The sequence below is a fragment of the Staurois parvus genome, unplaced genomic scaffold (genome assembly GCF_062004578.1).
Source record: "Staurois parvus isolate SC_StPar_1 unplaced genomic scaffold, SC_StPar_1.0 ptg000553l, whole genome shotgun sequence".
In the NCBI taxonomy this organism is placed as follows: Eukaryota; Metazoa; Chordata; class Amphibia; order Anura; family Ranidae; genus Staurois; species Staurois parvus.
In genome coordinates, this window is record NW_028318349.1 from 671,709 (window position 1) to 688,920 (window position 17,212).

The following is a 17,212-nucleotide window of genomic DNA, read 5'->3' on the forward strand; positions in this document are numbered from 1 at the left end:
GCACACAGCTTCTTGTTTGTAATTTCTCTTGCAATTACATAATGACAGCTAATATCCATTTCAATGCAAACCTGTAATCTGTGTTTTATATATTCTTCGTATACCGTATTATTTCACATGCTTGAATAGCTGCAGCACAGAACAGACTTGTTAATGTTAGTAAAGCGCATGTGTCTTGTTACACAGTTTAAATAAAGGACCCCATACAGTGACACTTACCATTCTGCCAGACTCCTTTTGCCTATCAGAATCCTTCATTTCCCTGTACATTATTCTGTTAAAGAAATAAAGTAAGAGCCATTTGTATGCAGAAACCAGGAATCAATGTTAATGCTTTAGAAGTGGATGCATCAAGTTAAATTAGCAACAAAACACCCCACATTTGGATAACATGTACATCACAAGTCTGTATGGAAAATCAGCTTTATAGAATATGAGCTAAGAAAGGCTTGAAACACTAGATCAGGGGTAGGCAACCTGCGGCTCTCTAGCTGTTGTGGAACTACATTTCCCATGAGGCATTGCAAAGATTACAAAACTGACAGTTACAGCTATGACTTGCAGAGGCATGATGGAACCTGTAGTCCTGCGGCTCTCAGGTTGCCTACCCCTGCACTAGATTCTCATCATCCGTCAATATTTACAATTTCAACATATCCGACAGTCAGGCTACCTAATGAAGCCTTTATGCTTAATGATAGTTTGCTGTAACAATCGTGTCAAGTAAGTAAACTAGTTTATTATATGGTCAAGTAAATCAAATAATTGATCTTATCAAAAGGAAAAAAACAATCAAACTGGATCATATCAAGATTTTAACTTTCTTGGGTCAAACAAATGTTTTCTGGTCAAGAATCATTTTAACCAACCAAATCGATGATCAAATGACAGTGCATTACATGTGTGGCCAGAATTTGAAAAATCAAAACTTGTTTGCACAAGGACTTTGCTAGCAACGAAATCTGAATATGAAATGCTGAGGGATCTGGCTAGGTTAAAATGATCTAGCAACTAGCTAAACTATCCCTATCATCATCTGAAAAGATAAAGAAAGTGATGCGTGATACCATACATAAACATCTTCCATATCAGTACAGTTACAGAGGTAAAAAGCAGATAGGTATCTGACTGCATGGAGGGGAACATTATGTGTTAATAAATAATCACACAATATAAGGAACAAATAACCGAAGGATAGATGTTAATATTTGCAAAAATATATATATTACTAAACTGCCTTCTAACAAGCAGTAAGGAAATATGAGAAGCTTTGCAGATATTGGGAAAGACATCATATCAAAATTCACATTTGTTTTCTTACGTGTATGTGGGCTCCCATATCCTCCTTAATTTGTCAGACTTGATGGCTCCATTACAGGAAAGATGCAGAAGTCTCTGCACATAGTAAAAAATGGTGGCGCGGAAATTACTGAGCAGTAACTCCACTTCTCGTCCGCTTCCTAGACCGGTCACTTTCAATGTGAGCGCCAATCTAGGTGCAGGAGCACATTCTACTTCCTCCAGGAGTTCTGAGTGAGGGGTTCCTGCAATGAAAGACAGCTCATATGTAAAGCACATAAATAATAAACCCCCAATTTCTGTTATTGTGCATCGTATAGAACTATAAATATCCTTCACCAGGAGTGTGGAAATTTTTTAAAAAACTACTTGTCCAGGGACTAAATCTGTTTACGTTTGTACGTGCGCGTACATATGTGGGGGGCCTTGAAAAATTTGGGCGGGGGTGGTTATATGCTTGGGTGTAACTTCCATTTTTAACTTTAAAAGAACTTTACTAGTGTGAACATCAGATACAAAAAAAAAAAAGAAAAAGAACATGGTACATCAACAGTAGGTGTTACAGCGGTAGGAATCTACATATGTTACAACAAGAAGTATTATCAGAAGACAGTTAGCGAGACAAAAGAAGAGTAGACAGCATACATATCACAAATCAAACAACTGAGCAAAGTGCACTGACATTGAATGCCTGGGGGTAGAGTAAAACAAGGTCAGGTAAGGGGGTGGGGGAAACTCAGCCACTAACAATTCTATTACGTCAGGTTGCATAGGTGATGGGGGAAGAAAAACATCTATCCCATATTTTGCTGTACTTTGTGGGGCATCCTCTGTGAGTATAAATAAGTTTCTTATACAGAAGAGTTGAATTAACTTCAATTAACCATGCCTGAAGGGTGGGGACGTTTGTCTGCATCCAGAGGTGTGCGAGTAATTTTCGGGCACTAAATAGGGATTCACGTAAGAGAACAACAAGGAATTTGTCCTCGGGCAGGTCTGGGAGGAGACCAAGAAGACACACTCTGGGACCTAGTTGTAAAGATGAGCCCATATGATCATGCAGGATCTTGATGATTTGTTCTCAGTACATCTGGATAATTGGACAGGACCATATAAGGAGGAAAAAGGTGCCAGGGTCCCTAAAGGCATCAGGGGCAAAGAGGGCTCTGCTCAGGGCAAAATCTAGTGACCCGAAATGGTGGAAGGTAAGCTCGATGGCCTATATAAAGCTGAGTAAGTCTGCCAGGGAGTCTCAGTGAAGCCAACTTGGTGCCCTCCAATATCTCATCCCAGATCTCTGTCTCCAACGGCTCAATGTTTGGCTCCCAGCAGTATTTGGCCGCCTCTGCTACACTAGTAACTCTGGGAGTGCACAATTCGGCGTATAAAGCCGAAATAAGCTTGGTAGGTTTGGACCCAAGCACCACTTCTATCAAACATAGGGGTTGAAGTAGAGGAGCTGGTTCTGGAAATTGGGCCCTCAAGGCATGACGGAGCTGTAAATATCTAAATAACATATGGTTAGGGAAATTCCTCTTTTAAAGTTTGGAAGAGCTTGGGCCCTGTAAACGCAACCACCTTGTGGAGATATATGATGCCCCTAGAAGACCAAATCTAATCTCAGGGTTGGGGATAGTGAGGAGTTCAGGCAGCCTACAGTTGAGCCAAAGGAGAACATGTGAATTATAAAGGAGGGTGTTAACGCGACGAAGAGCCAACTCCCAGGTACGTTTGTGGTGGTGCGCTATTGTTTTGCGAGGCGCATGGGTACCGAGATGCCCGCTGTCCCGCAACACCACCTGCAAGAAGGAAAACAGAGTACGACTGGGCTGCCCCCACACCTGGGCCTGGTAGCGATCGGCCTCCGATTTAGCTAGGTGAAAAAAATGGGAGAGCTGTGCAGCCAGCTGGTAAGAGTGAAAATCTGGGAGGGCCGCTCCCCCCATCGTAGTAGGGTTCTTGAGAATGAGCCAGGAGAGCTTGTGTCTACTCGATCCCCAAATGAATTAAGAATTCCTTCAAGTGTTTTGAAGGATTTTAGGGGTAGCAGTATCGGGGAGTGCTAGAATAGGAAAAGGGATTTAGGCAGGAGGAGCATTTTAACTAGGTTAATTCTTCCCATAACCCCCAGTGGAAAGCATCAGTCAAGGAAGTCAAACAGTCAATGTCCTGTCGCAGAGCGAGGTTAGAAGAGGCTTTCAGTCTATTAATGCGTGTTGATAGCACCATACGGGCATGTAATTTAAATGAGCCTCACACCGATCCTACCGACGCTGTGTTGCAACTGGCATTAAAATAATATTGCCATTCTTGTTGGATATCCTCATGGTCTGATAAGGCAGATAACCAAAAGGGGTGCAACCGCCATGAGGAGGGTTGTACTTGTGGGGCTATACAAAGAGTAGTCCAGCAAGGGGCGTGGTCAGATATTCTCCGGTGGAATCCTGCATCATCCAATAGGGGTAGCAAAATTGTGGACACCAGTTTGAGATCTATACAGGACATGGTGGAGTTAGTCGCCGAAAAACAAGAAAACGCCTGCATGTGGGGGTATCTAAAACGCCAGGTGTCTGTCAGAGCAAAGTCAGTAAACAAACGGCTAAGTTTAGTCTTCGTCAGGGTAGGGGGTCTGTCCAGGAGTGCAGTCGATCCAGAGTGGGATTCAAAGCCATATTGAAGTCACCACGCCATATTGCAGGTATAGTTGGGTGTTCAGCCATGAAAAGAAAACCCTCACTGACTACCGCGGAGTTATACGGGGGTGGAATATAGTAAGCCAGAATTAAATAGGAGCGAACATACAAGGTTGCTTGCATGAAAATGTATCTGCCAAGGGAGTAGTTAATGCTAAGGGAGATCAATTCAAATTGTACCGTTTTAGTCCTCAGCACAGACACCCCACGAGAATATTGAGTGTGCATGGTATGCCCAGCCTATCCATGGGCGTTTTAAGGCCAGCTGAAGTTGGCCTGTGACATGTGTTTCGACCAGAAATACTAGGTCTGCCCGATGAGCTTTAAGGAAGTAGAACCTGGTTGACCGTTCGAGTTTATCACGGATCCCGCGGACATTCCAAGTGATAAACTTCCCCGGAGCCATGAGGTGTTGTGTATCATGGATCCGCGGCCAACCGGTAGCAGAACCCCTTGGCTGAGACTTTATGAGAAGCATCTTGAATGTAGAAAGGTGTATATAGTGCAATTACAAAACAAGTTACCATGTACCAACAGTTCTGATGAATGCAGACTATAACAAATGTGAAAACAAACCCTAACATTTCCCCTACCTCCCACCCCACCCTCCACCTCCCAACCTTGGTGGGTGCATCAATCCCATAACAAACAAGCATAAAACACAGTCCTAAGGGGACGAACTCTCACTGGAGAGATGTTTGGGCAGCAAAACACAAGGTGCAAATGTCAGCTTGAAGCCGGTCGTAGAAAAGCTGGTTAGAAGTGAGAACACCCGCTCAGTGGTGCAGAATCCAGGGTAGTAGGCCCCCCTTATGAAGAAGGAGAATATCTCACCTGTCCGCCATCTCAGATAGCTTGAGGTGGGAATAAGAGGAACGTGAAGGGGGGCAAAAAGTGTAGGGGTTTCCATGTTGATGGGGACAGTGATACTGGGGCCGAAGTAAGGAAAGAAAAATGATAGGGGAGAGAAGGAAAGGAGCACAGTGAGGTCCTCGATGGTGTGTTGGGCCTTAAGAGTCACTGGGGAAAAAAAAAAAAGACAGGGACCCAGGAGAGAGTAACATCCAACTTCAAACGGGAGAGTCCCCATCCGACCCCTCGGCAAAGAGGGAGACATACTCGCGAACTCCGTAAGATGGTAACGGGGTCAAGCGGGACGACTACAATAGTCGTCATATTGATCGAGCCAGGACGAGGCCTCGACTCACCCACCACTCAAAGTTGGGCAGGGAAAAGCATGACATACTTCAAGTGTTTAGTGCAGAGGCGCGTTTGACATCCATGAAGCGGGATCGTTGCCATTGAATCTCAGCCGAAAAGTCAGGGAACACCGATATTTTAACATTCTGGTAAGAGATGCTGCCCCTCTCTCGCTAGTCAGCAGTAGTACAGTGTCTCAGTCCGTATAATTGAGGATTTTTGCAGTGATGGTTCGAGGAGGTGCACCCTCCGGGGGCTGGCGGGCTGGCATGTGATGCGCTCATTCCACTACCAGGGTGGAAGAGAGGCCTCCCTGCCAAAAGTAGAAGTGAGCAGGTTTTCCAAGAATGTAGCCAGGTCCCGGCCCTTTGAGCCCACCGAGAGGCCAATAAAGCGGAGGTTACATAGTCGGAACTGGTTCTCCAGGTCATCCTATTTCTGGGCGAGCTGTTGCAACTGACGCTGCATGGCCTCAGTGGTGTGCTGTAATGGGTGAAGAGTGTCCTTCGCTTGACTGATACGAGCCTCGGTCTCATTGACCAAGTCACGGAGCCTGTGCATGTCTTGGTGTACAAGAGATATATCCAACTTCACCTCCTATATTTTCGTTGTTAGTGTCACCTGACATGAGGATATTGCCTCAAGAACTCTCACCATGTCAACGGTCATAGAGTCCAAGGCTGGGGAGGCACCATCTTCCTCTGGAGGGCCCCACTCCTGTCTGCAAAATTTATCTAAGGAGGGTGTAAGAGAGTCAGCTTTTCGAGGGGGAGATATGGTACAAGATGAATACAAGGCTGAACTGCACAACCTTGCTTCATTTCTGTCCACATGGAGAAAACCCCAGTCACATACAAGAACATCTGATTACAATCTATTGCCTCTCCTCTATGTACCCACCTGGAGCTGGAATCTCCAAGTCTGTGGTCTGCTGCACATTGGTCCGTCCAGGACGAGGATCAAAAGCTGGCACAAGAGCAGAAAACTGTCTTTTCAGAACATAGTCATCATCCCAAGTTCTACGTCTTCCACCTTTTGTCTCATATTCCTCTTCCTCCTGTGTGTCAAAATGAAAATTTGTTTAAGTGTTATGAATGAGAGAATGCCAACAAAATACACACTTCTAAATAGATCTTGGCAGCCAACAAGAATTCATCCTCTTCTGTATGTGTAGAAGAGGATGAAACCTTTCCAGACAAAGCAGGGATGGAGGAAGATTTCTACTAAAAGAAGAGGAATCAGCAGAACGGACTCATCCTGCTGACTAGTAAGTTATGTGCCTAGTGCGGATTTTTCTCTTTTTAATGTTAACTACATTTAAGCAACCCATAAATAAATTCATTTTTTTCCATTAAATCTGAAGTTTGAGCGAAAAAAACTGACCTGATTGCCCCGCAAAGTCCCATTGTTGAAAAAACTACATGTACTTGAAGAGGTTACAATTTGCCAAAGAACAAAGTGGGGTTTATTTACTAAAGCTGGTTCAATCAGAATCTCATGCACTTCTGCAGAGAAACCAATCAGCCTCCAGGTTTTAAAACTTAATTGAACAAGCTGAGGTTAGAAGCTGATTGGCTACCATGCACAGCCGCGAGAGATTCTGAGTGAACCAGCTTTAGTAAATAAACCCCATTGACTGGCCTAAAGAGAAACGGTGCAACATTTTGTGGACTGATGAAAGCAATATTGTTCTTTTTTGGGTTCTCGGGGCTGAAGACAGTTTGTCAGACGACCCCCAAACACATAGTTTCAGTTAGTCTGGCTGAAAAAAAAAAGACAAAAATCCATCCAGTTCAACCATGAAAAAAACAAAAAAAATGTTCTAATCCTACACCCACAGTTGATACAGAGGAAGGCAAAAACCCAGCAAAGCACGATCCAATTTGCTCCTGCAGGAGAAAAAATTCCTTCCTGATCCCCCGAGAGGCAATCGGATATTCCCTGGATCAACTTTACCTATAAATGTTAGTATCCAGTTATATTCTGTGTATCCAAGAAACAATCCAGACCTTTTTTAAATCAATCCACTGAGCTGGCCAGAACCAACTCTTGAGGGAGTCTATTCCACATTTTCACAGCTCTTACTGTGAAGAAACCTTTCCGGGTTTGGAGATTAAATTTCTTTTCCTCCAGACGTAAAGAGGGCCCCCTTGTCCTCTGTGATGACCTCAGGGTGATTTACTCTTCACTGAGTTCACTATATGAACCACTGATGTATTTATACATGTTGATCATATCCCCCCTTAATCTCCTCTTCTCAAGAGAGAATAAATTCAGTTCCTCTAATATTTCCTCATAGCTGAGCTCCTCCATGCCTCGTATCAGTTTGGTTGCCCTTCACTGTAATTTCTCCAGTTCCCCAATGTTCTTTTTGTGAATTGGTGCAAAATACTGAACTGCATATTCCAGATGAGGTTTTACTAATCATTTGTACAGGAGAAAAAATATCTCTCTGGAGTCTATACCTCTTTCAACACAAGAGAGGATTTTGCTCGCTTTAGAAACCGCAGCTTGGCATTGCATGCTATTATTAAGCTTGTGATCTACCAGAACTCCCGACTCCTTCACCATTGATTCCCTCAGTTGTACCCCCCCCCCCCCCAGTATGTATGATTCATGCATATTCTTAGCCCCCAAGTGCAGAACCTTACATTTATCAACATTGAACCTCATTTGCCACAAAGTTGCCCAATTAAACAGTGCATTGAGGTCGGCTTGTAAATTGGAGACATCCTGTAAGGACGTTATTCCACTGCACAGCTCGGTGTCATCTGCAAAGACTGAAATGGGATTTTTAATCCCAGACCCTATATTGTTTATAAATATATTAAAAAGTAAGGGTCCCCACACTGAACCTTGGGGTACACCACTGACAACCCCAGACCATTCAGAGTATGAATCCTTAACCACTACTCTCTGAATACCATCTATGAGCCAGTTTTCTATCCATTTACATTCAGATTTTTCCAAGCCTGTAGACTTTACCTTACACATTAGCCGTGTGTGGGGAACGGTGTCAAACGCTTTTGCAAAATCCAAGTATACCACATCCACCACCACCCCTCTGTCCAAATATACCACGTCCACCGCCACCCCTCTGTCCAAATATACCATGTCCACCCCTCTGTCCAAGTATACCACATCCACCGCCACCCCTCTGTCCAAGTATACCACGTCCACCGCCACCCCTCTGTCCAAGTATACCACGTCCACCGCCACCCCTCTGTCCAAGGTTTTGCTCACCTCCTCATAAAAAGAAATTAAATTTGTTCGACAACTTTTGCTTTTCATGAATCCATGCTGTCTGTTGCTTAAAATATTTTTTCCCATCAAGAACTCATCTATGTGGTCTATTATTAAACTTTCCAGGATCTTCCCAACTATAGATGTAAAACTAACAGGTCTATAATTACCTGTTAAAGATTTTGACCCCTTTTTAAATATTGGCACCACATTGGCCTTACACCAATCCAGTGGTACTATGCCAGTCATTAAAGAGTCCGTAAAAATTAGAATAAATGGCTTTGAAATGACAGAGCTCAATTCTTTAAGGAGCGTGGGTGTATGCCATCTGGTCAAGGTACTTTATTCACCTTTATCCTGTCTAAATATTTCTGGACCATATCAGTTTTGAGCCGATGTGGATAATCTGGGGCTGTGTCAGTGCCATGCCCATTATGGACAAGAACCCCCCCATGCTCCTTTGTATACACAGAGCTGAAGAAGGTATTTAATACAGGGTGCAGCAACATAACTTCCTTTTTTCAAAATGCAAGAAAACCCATTGTATGAATCAGAATTGTTTTTAATAATGTAGGTACATATCTAAAGTTCTGTTTTACACAGTTTTGAAAATCATATCAGGTAGGTGACGCCCCCCATTGCCCATACACTGAATAACCCGATTTCTGGCGTTTTTCATGACCCTTACACCAGCATAGCAGCGGGTATGTTGGCAATTTCTGCGCGGATGTTGGCCTCCAGGTCTTGTAGGGTCCTTGGACGGTTTACATAAACGTGGGATTTCAAAAAACCCCACAAAAAAAAGTCGCAAGGGGCCAAATCGGCGGAGCGGGCTGGCCAATCCAAATCACCCCTTATTGAGATGAGGAGCTCCGGGAAGTGTTCCCTTAAAACAGCCATTGATGCTCTTGAAGTGTGAGCCATTGCTCCGTCCTGTTGGAACCAAATGTCCCCTAAGTCCAATTCATCAAGTCGTGGAAAAACAAATTCCTCCAACATGTTAACATACCGGTCTGAATTCACTTATTCAGTGTATGGACAATGGGGGGGGGGGGGGGGGGTGTCACCTACCTGATATGATTTTCAAAACTGTGTAAAACAGAACTTTAGATATGTACCTACATTATTAAACACAATAAAAACAATTCTGATTCATAAAATGGGTTTTATTGCGTTTTGAAAAAAGGCAGTTATGTTGCTGCACCCTGTACATTTCACTTCTCTTTGTCCCCAGTCACCCACTCTAGATTATTTTGTAAAGGGCCTACAAGCTCGGACCGGACCTTTTTACTATTAATATATTTGAAGAATTCTTGGGGGTTTGTCCTGCTATCTTTTGCAATCTGTCGTTCGGTTTCTGTTTTTGCGGCTTTTATTTCCTTTTTGCATATTCTGTTATATTCTTAGCAATGTTTAAATGATGATAGCGTTCCTTCATTTTTATGACTCCATTCAAGCCACAGTAAGACAGTGAAGCATGGTGGCACAAGTATCATGATATGGGGATGTTTCGCATACTACGGTGTTGGGCCTATTTATCGCATACCAGGGATCATGGATCAGTCTGAATACATCAAAATACTTGAAGAGGTCATGTTGCCTTATGCCGAAGAGAAAATGCCCAAGAAATGGGTGTTTCAACAAGACGACCCCAAACACACCAGTAAGTGAGCAGCATCTTGGTTACAGACCCACAAGATTAATGTTATGGAGTGACCAGCTGAATCCCCGGACCTTAATCCTTGTGGGGTGACATAAAATATGCTGTTTCTGAGGTAAAACCAAGAAATGCAGAGGAATTGTGGAATGTAGTGCAATCATCCTGGCCTGGAATACCTGTTCAGAGGTGCCAGAAGTTGGTCGACTCCATGCTCAAATGTGAAGCAGTTCTCAGAAACCGTGGTTATACAACTAAACATTATTTCATTGATTCACAGGAAAGCTAAATCTTCAAGCATTTTTCAGTTTATACAGTAAACGTCCGAGTTTGCAAAGAGAAATGTAGACACTGCTATTTTTTTTAACAGCCTAATAATTCCTTTTTCTTCACTTTCTGTAGTAATAACAAATTTGAAACATTTTTCTTCAAGTTTTGATTGGAATAGACTGTGCAGTGTTCCCAATGCAACTGCATGCAGGAATATAAAAGCTATTATATGGATTTTGAGCTTTACTCACTTTTTTAAACACACTGCTATTTGTTTTAACACAACTGTGCAAATATGTGACACAGAGTCCTGGATACGAAAAACCTGCGCTTCCAGTAGTTGCTGACAGTAGAAAAATGCCCAAATTCATGAGAAAAATATATCAGAATGGAAACAGACATCCTTTTTCTTTAGATGACAAAGCAGGTATACGTGAGAGAGGTTATAGCCTCCAATGAGGAGGGAGAGTCCCCATAGAGCTGAGGATCTCATGCACATTGCTGGATTGCGATGGGGCTCAGGTAAGTATTAGTGGGGCTGATGCAGACATAGAATGTATGAAGGTTAAAAACCTTGAGCCTTTACAACCACTTTAACACAGTCTTTTCAATAAGTTGCTGCTTGAGCCAAACGCTAATAAACTTTCTTTACATAATGATGCATAGTCAATGGATGTTATTTAAACTTTCTATTATTTTAATAACCAACATTTGATAGGTTTCAGAAACTCACCATAACTTCCTCATATTCCTGTTCCTCTTGGTTGTCATCTTCGTTCTCATCATCCTCTTCATCTGGTTCAGGAAGGTCTTCATCATCATCCAGCTCAGCCAAAAGAGTGCTTGCCCGACAACTGTCCAGGAAATCTGCCAGCACAATTGTAAACAACTAAGTACAAATGTAGGAAAATACAGCACACTGTGTGTAATAACACAACATGTATACCTTGTTATGGTAACCAACTCTGAAAAGTTTTTAAATGGCAACACCATTGCATAAAGTTAAATAATCTGCTGGACAACTAATGCTTCTGGCCATCACTTCAAGTCAGAACAGTCCTTTATTTTAAACAGCTTCTCCTCTGTGTCTTGTGAGTTACAGACCCTTACTTTGATAATCTTCTGTGGAACTTCCACATATAAAACATTGAAAAAATTAAAGGAACACTTTGAAAACACATCAGATCTCAATGGGGAAAATTCTCATGATGGATATCTATACTGATATGGACTGTGTAATGGGTTAGGAACGTAAGGATGCCCCATCATTTGATAGAAATGAAAGATATCAACCTACAGAGAACTGAATTCAAAGACACCCCGAAAATCAAAGTGAAAAAATTATGCAGCAGGCAAGTCCATCTTGCTGATAGGTCATTACAGCAACTCAAAATGGTACTCAGTAGTTTATATGGCCCCCAAATGCTTGTATGCATGCCTGACAACGTCGGGGCATGCTCCTAATGAGACGACGGATGGTCTCCTGGGGTATTTCCTCCCAGATCTGGACCAGGGCATCACTGAGCTCCTGGACAGTCTGAGGTGGACCGAAACATGATATCCCAGAGGTGTTCTATTGGATTTAGAGCGAGTGTGAGGGCCATTCAATGGTATCAATTCCTCCAGCCTCCAGGAACTGCCTGCATACTCTCGCTACATGAGGCCGGGCATTGTCGTGCACCAGGAGGAACCCAGGACCCACTGCACCAGTGTAGGGTCTGACAATGGGTCCAAGGATTTCATCCCGATACCTAATGGCAGTCAGGGTGCCATTGTCAAGCCTGTAGAGGTCTGTGCATCTCTCCATGGATATGCCTCCCCAGACCATCACTGACCCACCACCAAAATGGTCATGCTGAAAAATGTTACAGGCAGCGTAGTGTTCTCTAGACCTTCGCGTCTGTAACATGTGCTCAGGGTGAACCTGCTCTCATCTGAGAAAAGCACAGGGCACCAGTGAAGGACCTGCCATTTCTGGTGTTCAATGGTAAATGCCAATCAAGCTCTATGGTGCTGGGCAGTGAGCACAGGGCCCACTAGAGGATGTCGGGCCCTCAGGCCACCCTCATGAAGTCTGGTTCTGATTGTTTGGTCAGAGACATTCACACCAATGGCCTGCTGGAAGTCATTTTGTAGGGCTCTAGCAGTGCTCATCCTGTTCCTCCTTGCACAAAGGAGCGGATACCAGTCCTGCTGATGGGTTAAGGACCTTCTACAGCCCTGTCCAGCTCTCCTAGAGTAACTGCCTGTCTCCTGGAATCTCCTCCATGCTCTTGAGACTGCTGAGAGACACAGTAAACCTTCTGGCAATGGCATGTATTGTTGTGCCATCCTGAAGGAGTTGGACTGCCTGTGTAACCTCTGTAGGGTCCAGGCATTGCCAAATGCAAAACTAGTGAAATACAGTCAGAAAAGATGAGTAGGGAAAAAAAATGTCAATGGCCTCCACCTGTAAAACCATACCTATTTTGGGGGTCATCTCATTGTTGCCCATCTAGCACACTTGCTGTTAATTTCATTAACATCAAAGCAGCTGAAACTGATTAACAACCCCCTCTGCAACTTAACGGACCAGATCAATATCCCATGGGTTTAATTGACTTGATGCTATACTCTGATTAAAAAGTGTTCCTTTAATTTTTTTGAACAGTGTATTTAGCCATTTAGGCCTAGTGGCAGTAAGTCATCCCTACACCGATATACGCCTTCCACCATGCTTCACAGCACAGATTAAGTTTTGGTGTGCAGTGTTTTGTTTTCTCAAAACAACTGTTGTGTGCATTTTTTTGTTTTATTAATTTGTGTACGTTTCTCAGAGAGTTCAACATTTCTCTCATGTGCCCACATTTACAATTTCCAGCAGTTCTACTGAACATTCAAGTGCTGTTTAACAAAATTAAAGTGGTTGTAAAGGCTAAAGGTTTTTCACCTTCATGAATTCTATGCATGAAGGTGAAAAACTTTGTGTGCAGCCCCCAGCCCCCTCAATACTTGGGCCCCATCGCGATCCAGTGATGTGAATGACAGCCGCAGCTGTCCTGGGTCTCTGCCTCCTCAATGGCTGAGACAGCAAGTGGGAGCCATTGGCTCCCACTGCTGTCAATCACAGCCAGTCAGCCATGGAGGAGAGAGAGGGGACAGGGTCAAGCCACGGCTCCATGTGTGAATGGACACACAGAGCAGCAGGTGCCCCCACAGCAGGCTGCTTGCTGTAGGGACACCCAACAGACAGGAGGAGCTAGGAGAGCCTGCAGGGGACCCAAGAACAGGAGGATCCAGGCTGCTCTGTGCAAGACCACTGCACACGGTAGGTAAGTATAGGTATGTTTGTTATTTTACAAAAAAAAAAAAAAAGACCCTTTAGAATCGCTTTAAGGGCTGGTTTACACCAGAACGCACAAGTTTTTGAATGTGCAGTTTTTGACAGCCCATTCATTTCTATGGGCTGCCAAACTAACAGAAATATGCAAAAAGTACCAAGTGGTTTGGTGGCCGCAAAAATGCTACATTTGTAAGATGTGTTTGGGGGGCCATTACCAATTAATGGAACCCATGCGTGTCCAACAAGAGCAGCACATTCCAGTGTGGTGTGGGGAAACAAGCACAGGAATGTGCCTTTCCCCCACCACATTCTGGTGTGAACAGGTTTTTAGATGGACAGTAAGGGTTTTTTTTTCATTTGTTTTTTGTTTTTTTTTTTAAACAGCAGCGGTTTCCTCCATAATAACCTACTACAAACCTACTCTTGTTTAAAGTATTTTTATGGTAAAGTTACAAAGATGTTATCAAGTTATCAGACAGCTACAGATTCTTAGATGCCAATCTAGGTTTTCTTTAATGTGGAAGATTGTACAATGTGTTCTTGTACTGATCTTCACAGGACATCAACTCTAATAGAGAAAAGAAAGAGCGCTGAATGTCTCCATTTGTAAAAAGTGTGTGTTAAACCAATTCTTGTTTCACAGTCTACGTAAATCTTCTAATTAAGCCAGATTTTCTTTAAAAAAAAAAAGAAAAAATGCTTTGAAAAGCAACTTTACTTCTTAGCTACAAAGTACATAAATGCCACTGTTTAAGTGGACATCTTCTTGCTGGTTTTTCTGGGTTCAAGCTCTTCGGTAATCTTGATTGGCATGGCTAAGATGGTGCAACTCCCGCACATTCACACTACACTACAATTTAAGCTTGGCACCTAGCAGATGTGGAAAATGTACAGAGTTGTGTATGTAGATTTGGTGAGGAGGAAGATAAAAGCTTCCTGCTTGCATTTTTTAAAATTTACCCTTAAGTTGCGCATTAAACGTCCCGACCGCCCTATAGCAGATATACTGCTACAGGGTGGCACGGGTGTGCAAAATAATGTATATATACGTGATTTTGCATTTCCAGGTAGGGGGCGTACGCAAGCCCTACCCGCGCCGCCATTTGCGGCGGTGGCTGTCAATCACAGGGTCCCGGCCGGTGATTACTCGCTGGCACTCGGTGATTGCCGAGCATCTCCAACGGGGAGAACTGTATGTAAACAATACAGTTCTCCTCCCTGTCAGCTCATGCACAGCACAGCCATGTAAAGCAGTTTGATTACAGTGAGGCACAGACACAAAACAGCATACAGCACACAGTTAACCCTTTGATCGCCTCTCATGTTAACCGCTTCTTGCCCAGTGCCCTTAGGACAGTGTCAGTGTTTTTTTTTTTAGCACTGATCACTGTATTGGTGTCACTGGGGATGTCAGTGACACCAAGTCAGTTCCCCCCCAGTGTCAGAATGCCCGCCACAGTCCGGCTATAAGTCGCTGATCGGCGCCATTACTAGTAAAAAATAAAAATTCCAGTATCTATACCACCATTTGTAAAGCTATAACATTCACGTAAACCAATTAATTTACACGTATTGGGATTTATTTTTTAGCAAAGACATGTAGCAGAATACATTTTGTCCTAAATTTATGACGAAATTTGATTTTTTAAAAAGTTTTTCTGGACATGTTTAATAGCAAAAAGTCAAAAAAATAGTTTTTTCCCCGAATCAAATACCACTGAAAGAAAGCTCAAATCGTGGGAAAAAAAGAGGACGTAAATTTCATTTGGTTGCAGTGTTGCATGACCGCGCAATTGTCAGTTAAAGTAATGCAGTGCCGTTACGCAACAATGGCCTGCTCAGGAAGGGGGGTAAATCCTCTGGAGGGCAAGTTTTTAATAAACAACAGCAACTTAAAGTGATGTCTGTTTATTAAAATACTTCAGGTTGTCTTGCATCTGTATGCATAATGAGACATTTTTGGGAGTAGATAAGAATATAAAGACAACAAAATCACAACCTTGTGACTAGATACTACCAGTAAATACTAAGGTCAGCCTTTGGAATAATCTACTGTAATCAAACAGCAAAAAAAAAAAAAAAAAAAAATTGGCAAAAAACCTACGCCTTCATATGTCCCTGCACAATTTTGTGGTGAAATACATAAATTTAATAAAAATAAAGGGTTTTACATATGCTGTCCATTTGTTGGCGGAGCTTCTTTAGAACAAACCTGATGCAGATGAGTAACAAGCACAAATATCTGCAAAGTACAACAAATCAATGATCTTCGGAAGCCTGGTTTTATATAGGGATTTTGTACCAGAAAGATACATTTTACAGGAACATAGAACTTTTGTTGCTTTGATATGCCAGGCAGATGAAACAATTTGCTATCTCACTACTATGAGCAGAACTCCCAAAAAATAGCACATGCTAAAGCAGGATAGCAGTAAGATTTCCCGACTTACCATACAAGGAATATTCTGCCTCCTGGCCAGTGTCGCTCTCACTGGAGGTGGAAGTCAGGCTGGTGGTCAAAGTATTGCTCAGTGAATGGCCCACAGAGAGGCCAGTGGTGGCTGTGGCTACATTACTGCTAGTGACACTAGACGTGGACATTGTAACAGTTGATGTGGTTCCTGTTGTGGTCAGATTGGGGAAACTCTGAGCTCCCATGAGTGGAGAGGCTAAAAACAAAAGCAAAACAAAATTTAGGATTCCCAACAATTTCAGTCATTGAATGCATGTTTTATCCTTTAGTTAAATTTCAAACACATTAAAGTGAAATTTCAGCTTAAACCTAACTAGTCTTAACCCTTTTGCTGTCAGAGCCATTTGTGCGTTTTTTTTTTTTTGCACAACTTTACAAAATAACTTTAGGCCTGAAGATTTATTAAGCCCCAAAACATCATATTTTCTAAAAGACACCCTAGAGAACAAAAATAGTCGTAGTTACACTTTAAGTCACACTATACTACCTCAAAGGTCTAGGAAACGCAAAATTGCAGGAAAAAATACACTAAAGGTGATTTTAAAGTATACAAATGCAATAAGTTACCCAATAATTTTTTGGCAAATAATAAAAGATGAGGTTGCACCAAGTAAATAGATGCCCAACATGTTAAACCTTAAATGTGCGTGTGCCCGTGAAGCCAGTTTAGTGTTACAGAGGAGGTCTTGTGCTAGAAATGTTGTGTTCAATTGACGTTTTCATGCGTAGGCGCTGACGTGTGTTTACATTCATACGCGCATATGTATATGTGGGGAGCCTCAAATTTTTTGGGGGGGAATTTATATGCTGGGGTGTAACACTAATTTTTTTACAATTTAAAAACATTTTGTTTTTACTTAAAATTATTTTTGTAATCACATAGGGGACAAAGTCCCCTATGTGGTGTTCTTTTGGTGACAGGTTCTCTTTAGACTCTGAATGACTCCCCTGTGCTCCACTAAATGTAATGCAATGCAGATCGCATTGCAATACATTATTTCCTGGCCATAGTAGCCAGGGAAACTGACAAGGGGACCAGAGCAGAAGTGAGGTTT

At 42.7% G+C, this 17,212-nt stretch overlaps 1 protein-coding gene across 5 annotated transcripts in view; it reads right to left on the reverse strand.

Annotated features, from left to right (window-relative positions):
• HECTD1 (HECT domain E3 ubiquitin protein ligase 1) overlaps positions 1-17,212 on the reverse strand; it is a 137,773-nt gene that overhangs the window by 23,095 nt on the left and 97,466 nt on the right. For all 5 annotated transcript variants that reach the window (XM_089691187.1, XM_089691188.1, XM_089691185.1 and 2 more), the window contains exons 26-30: positions 16,135-16,353; positions 11,096-11,229; positions 6,093-6,249; positions 1,322-1,544; positions 220-274 (exon numbers count right to left, since the gene is read on the reverse strand). In XM_089691187.1, coding sequence (XP_089547313.1) covers positions 220-274; positions 1,322-1,544; positions 6,093-6,249; positions 11,096-11,229; positions 16,135-16,353 — 788 coding nt within the window. The remainder of the gene's footprint in view (positions 1-219; positions 275-1,321; positions 1,545-6,092; positions 6,250-11,095; positions 11,230-16,134; positions 16,354-17,212) is intronic.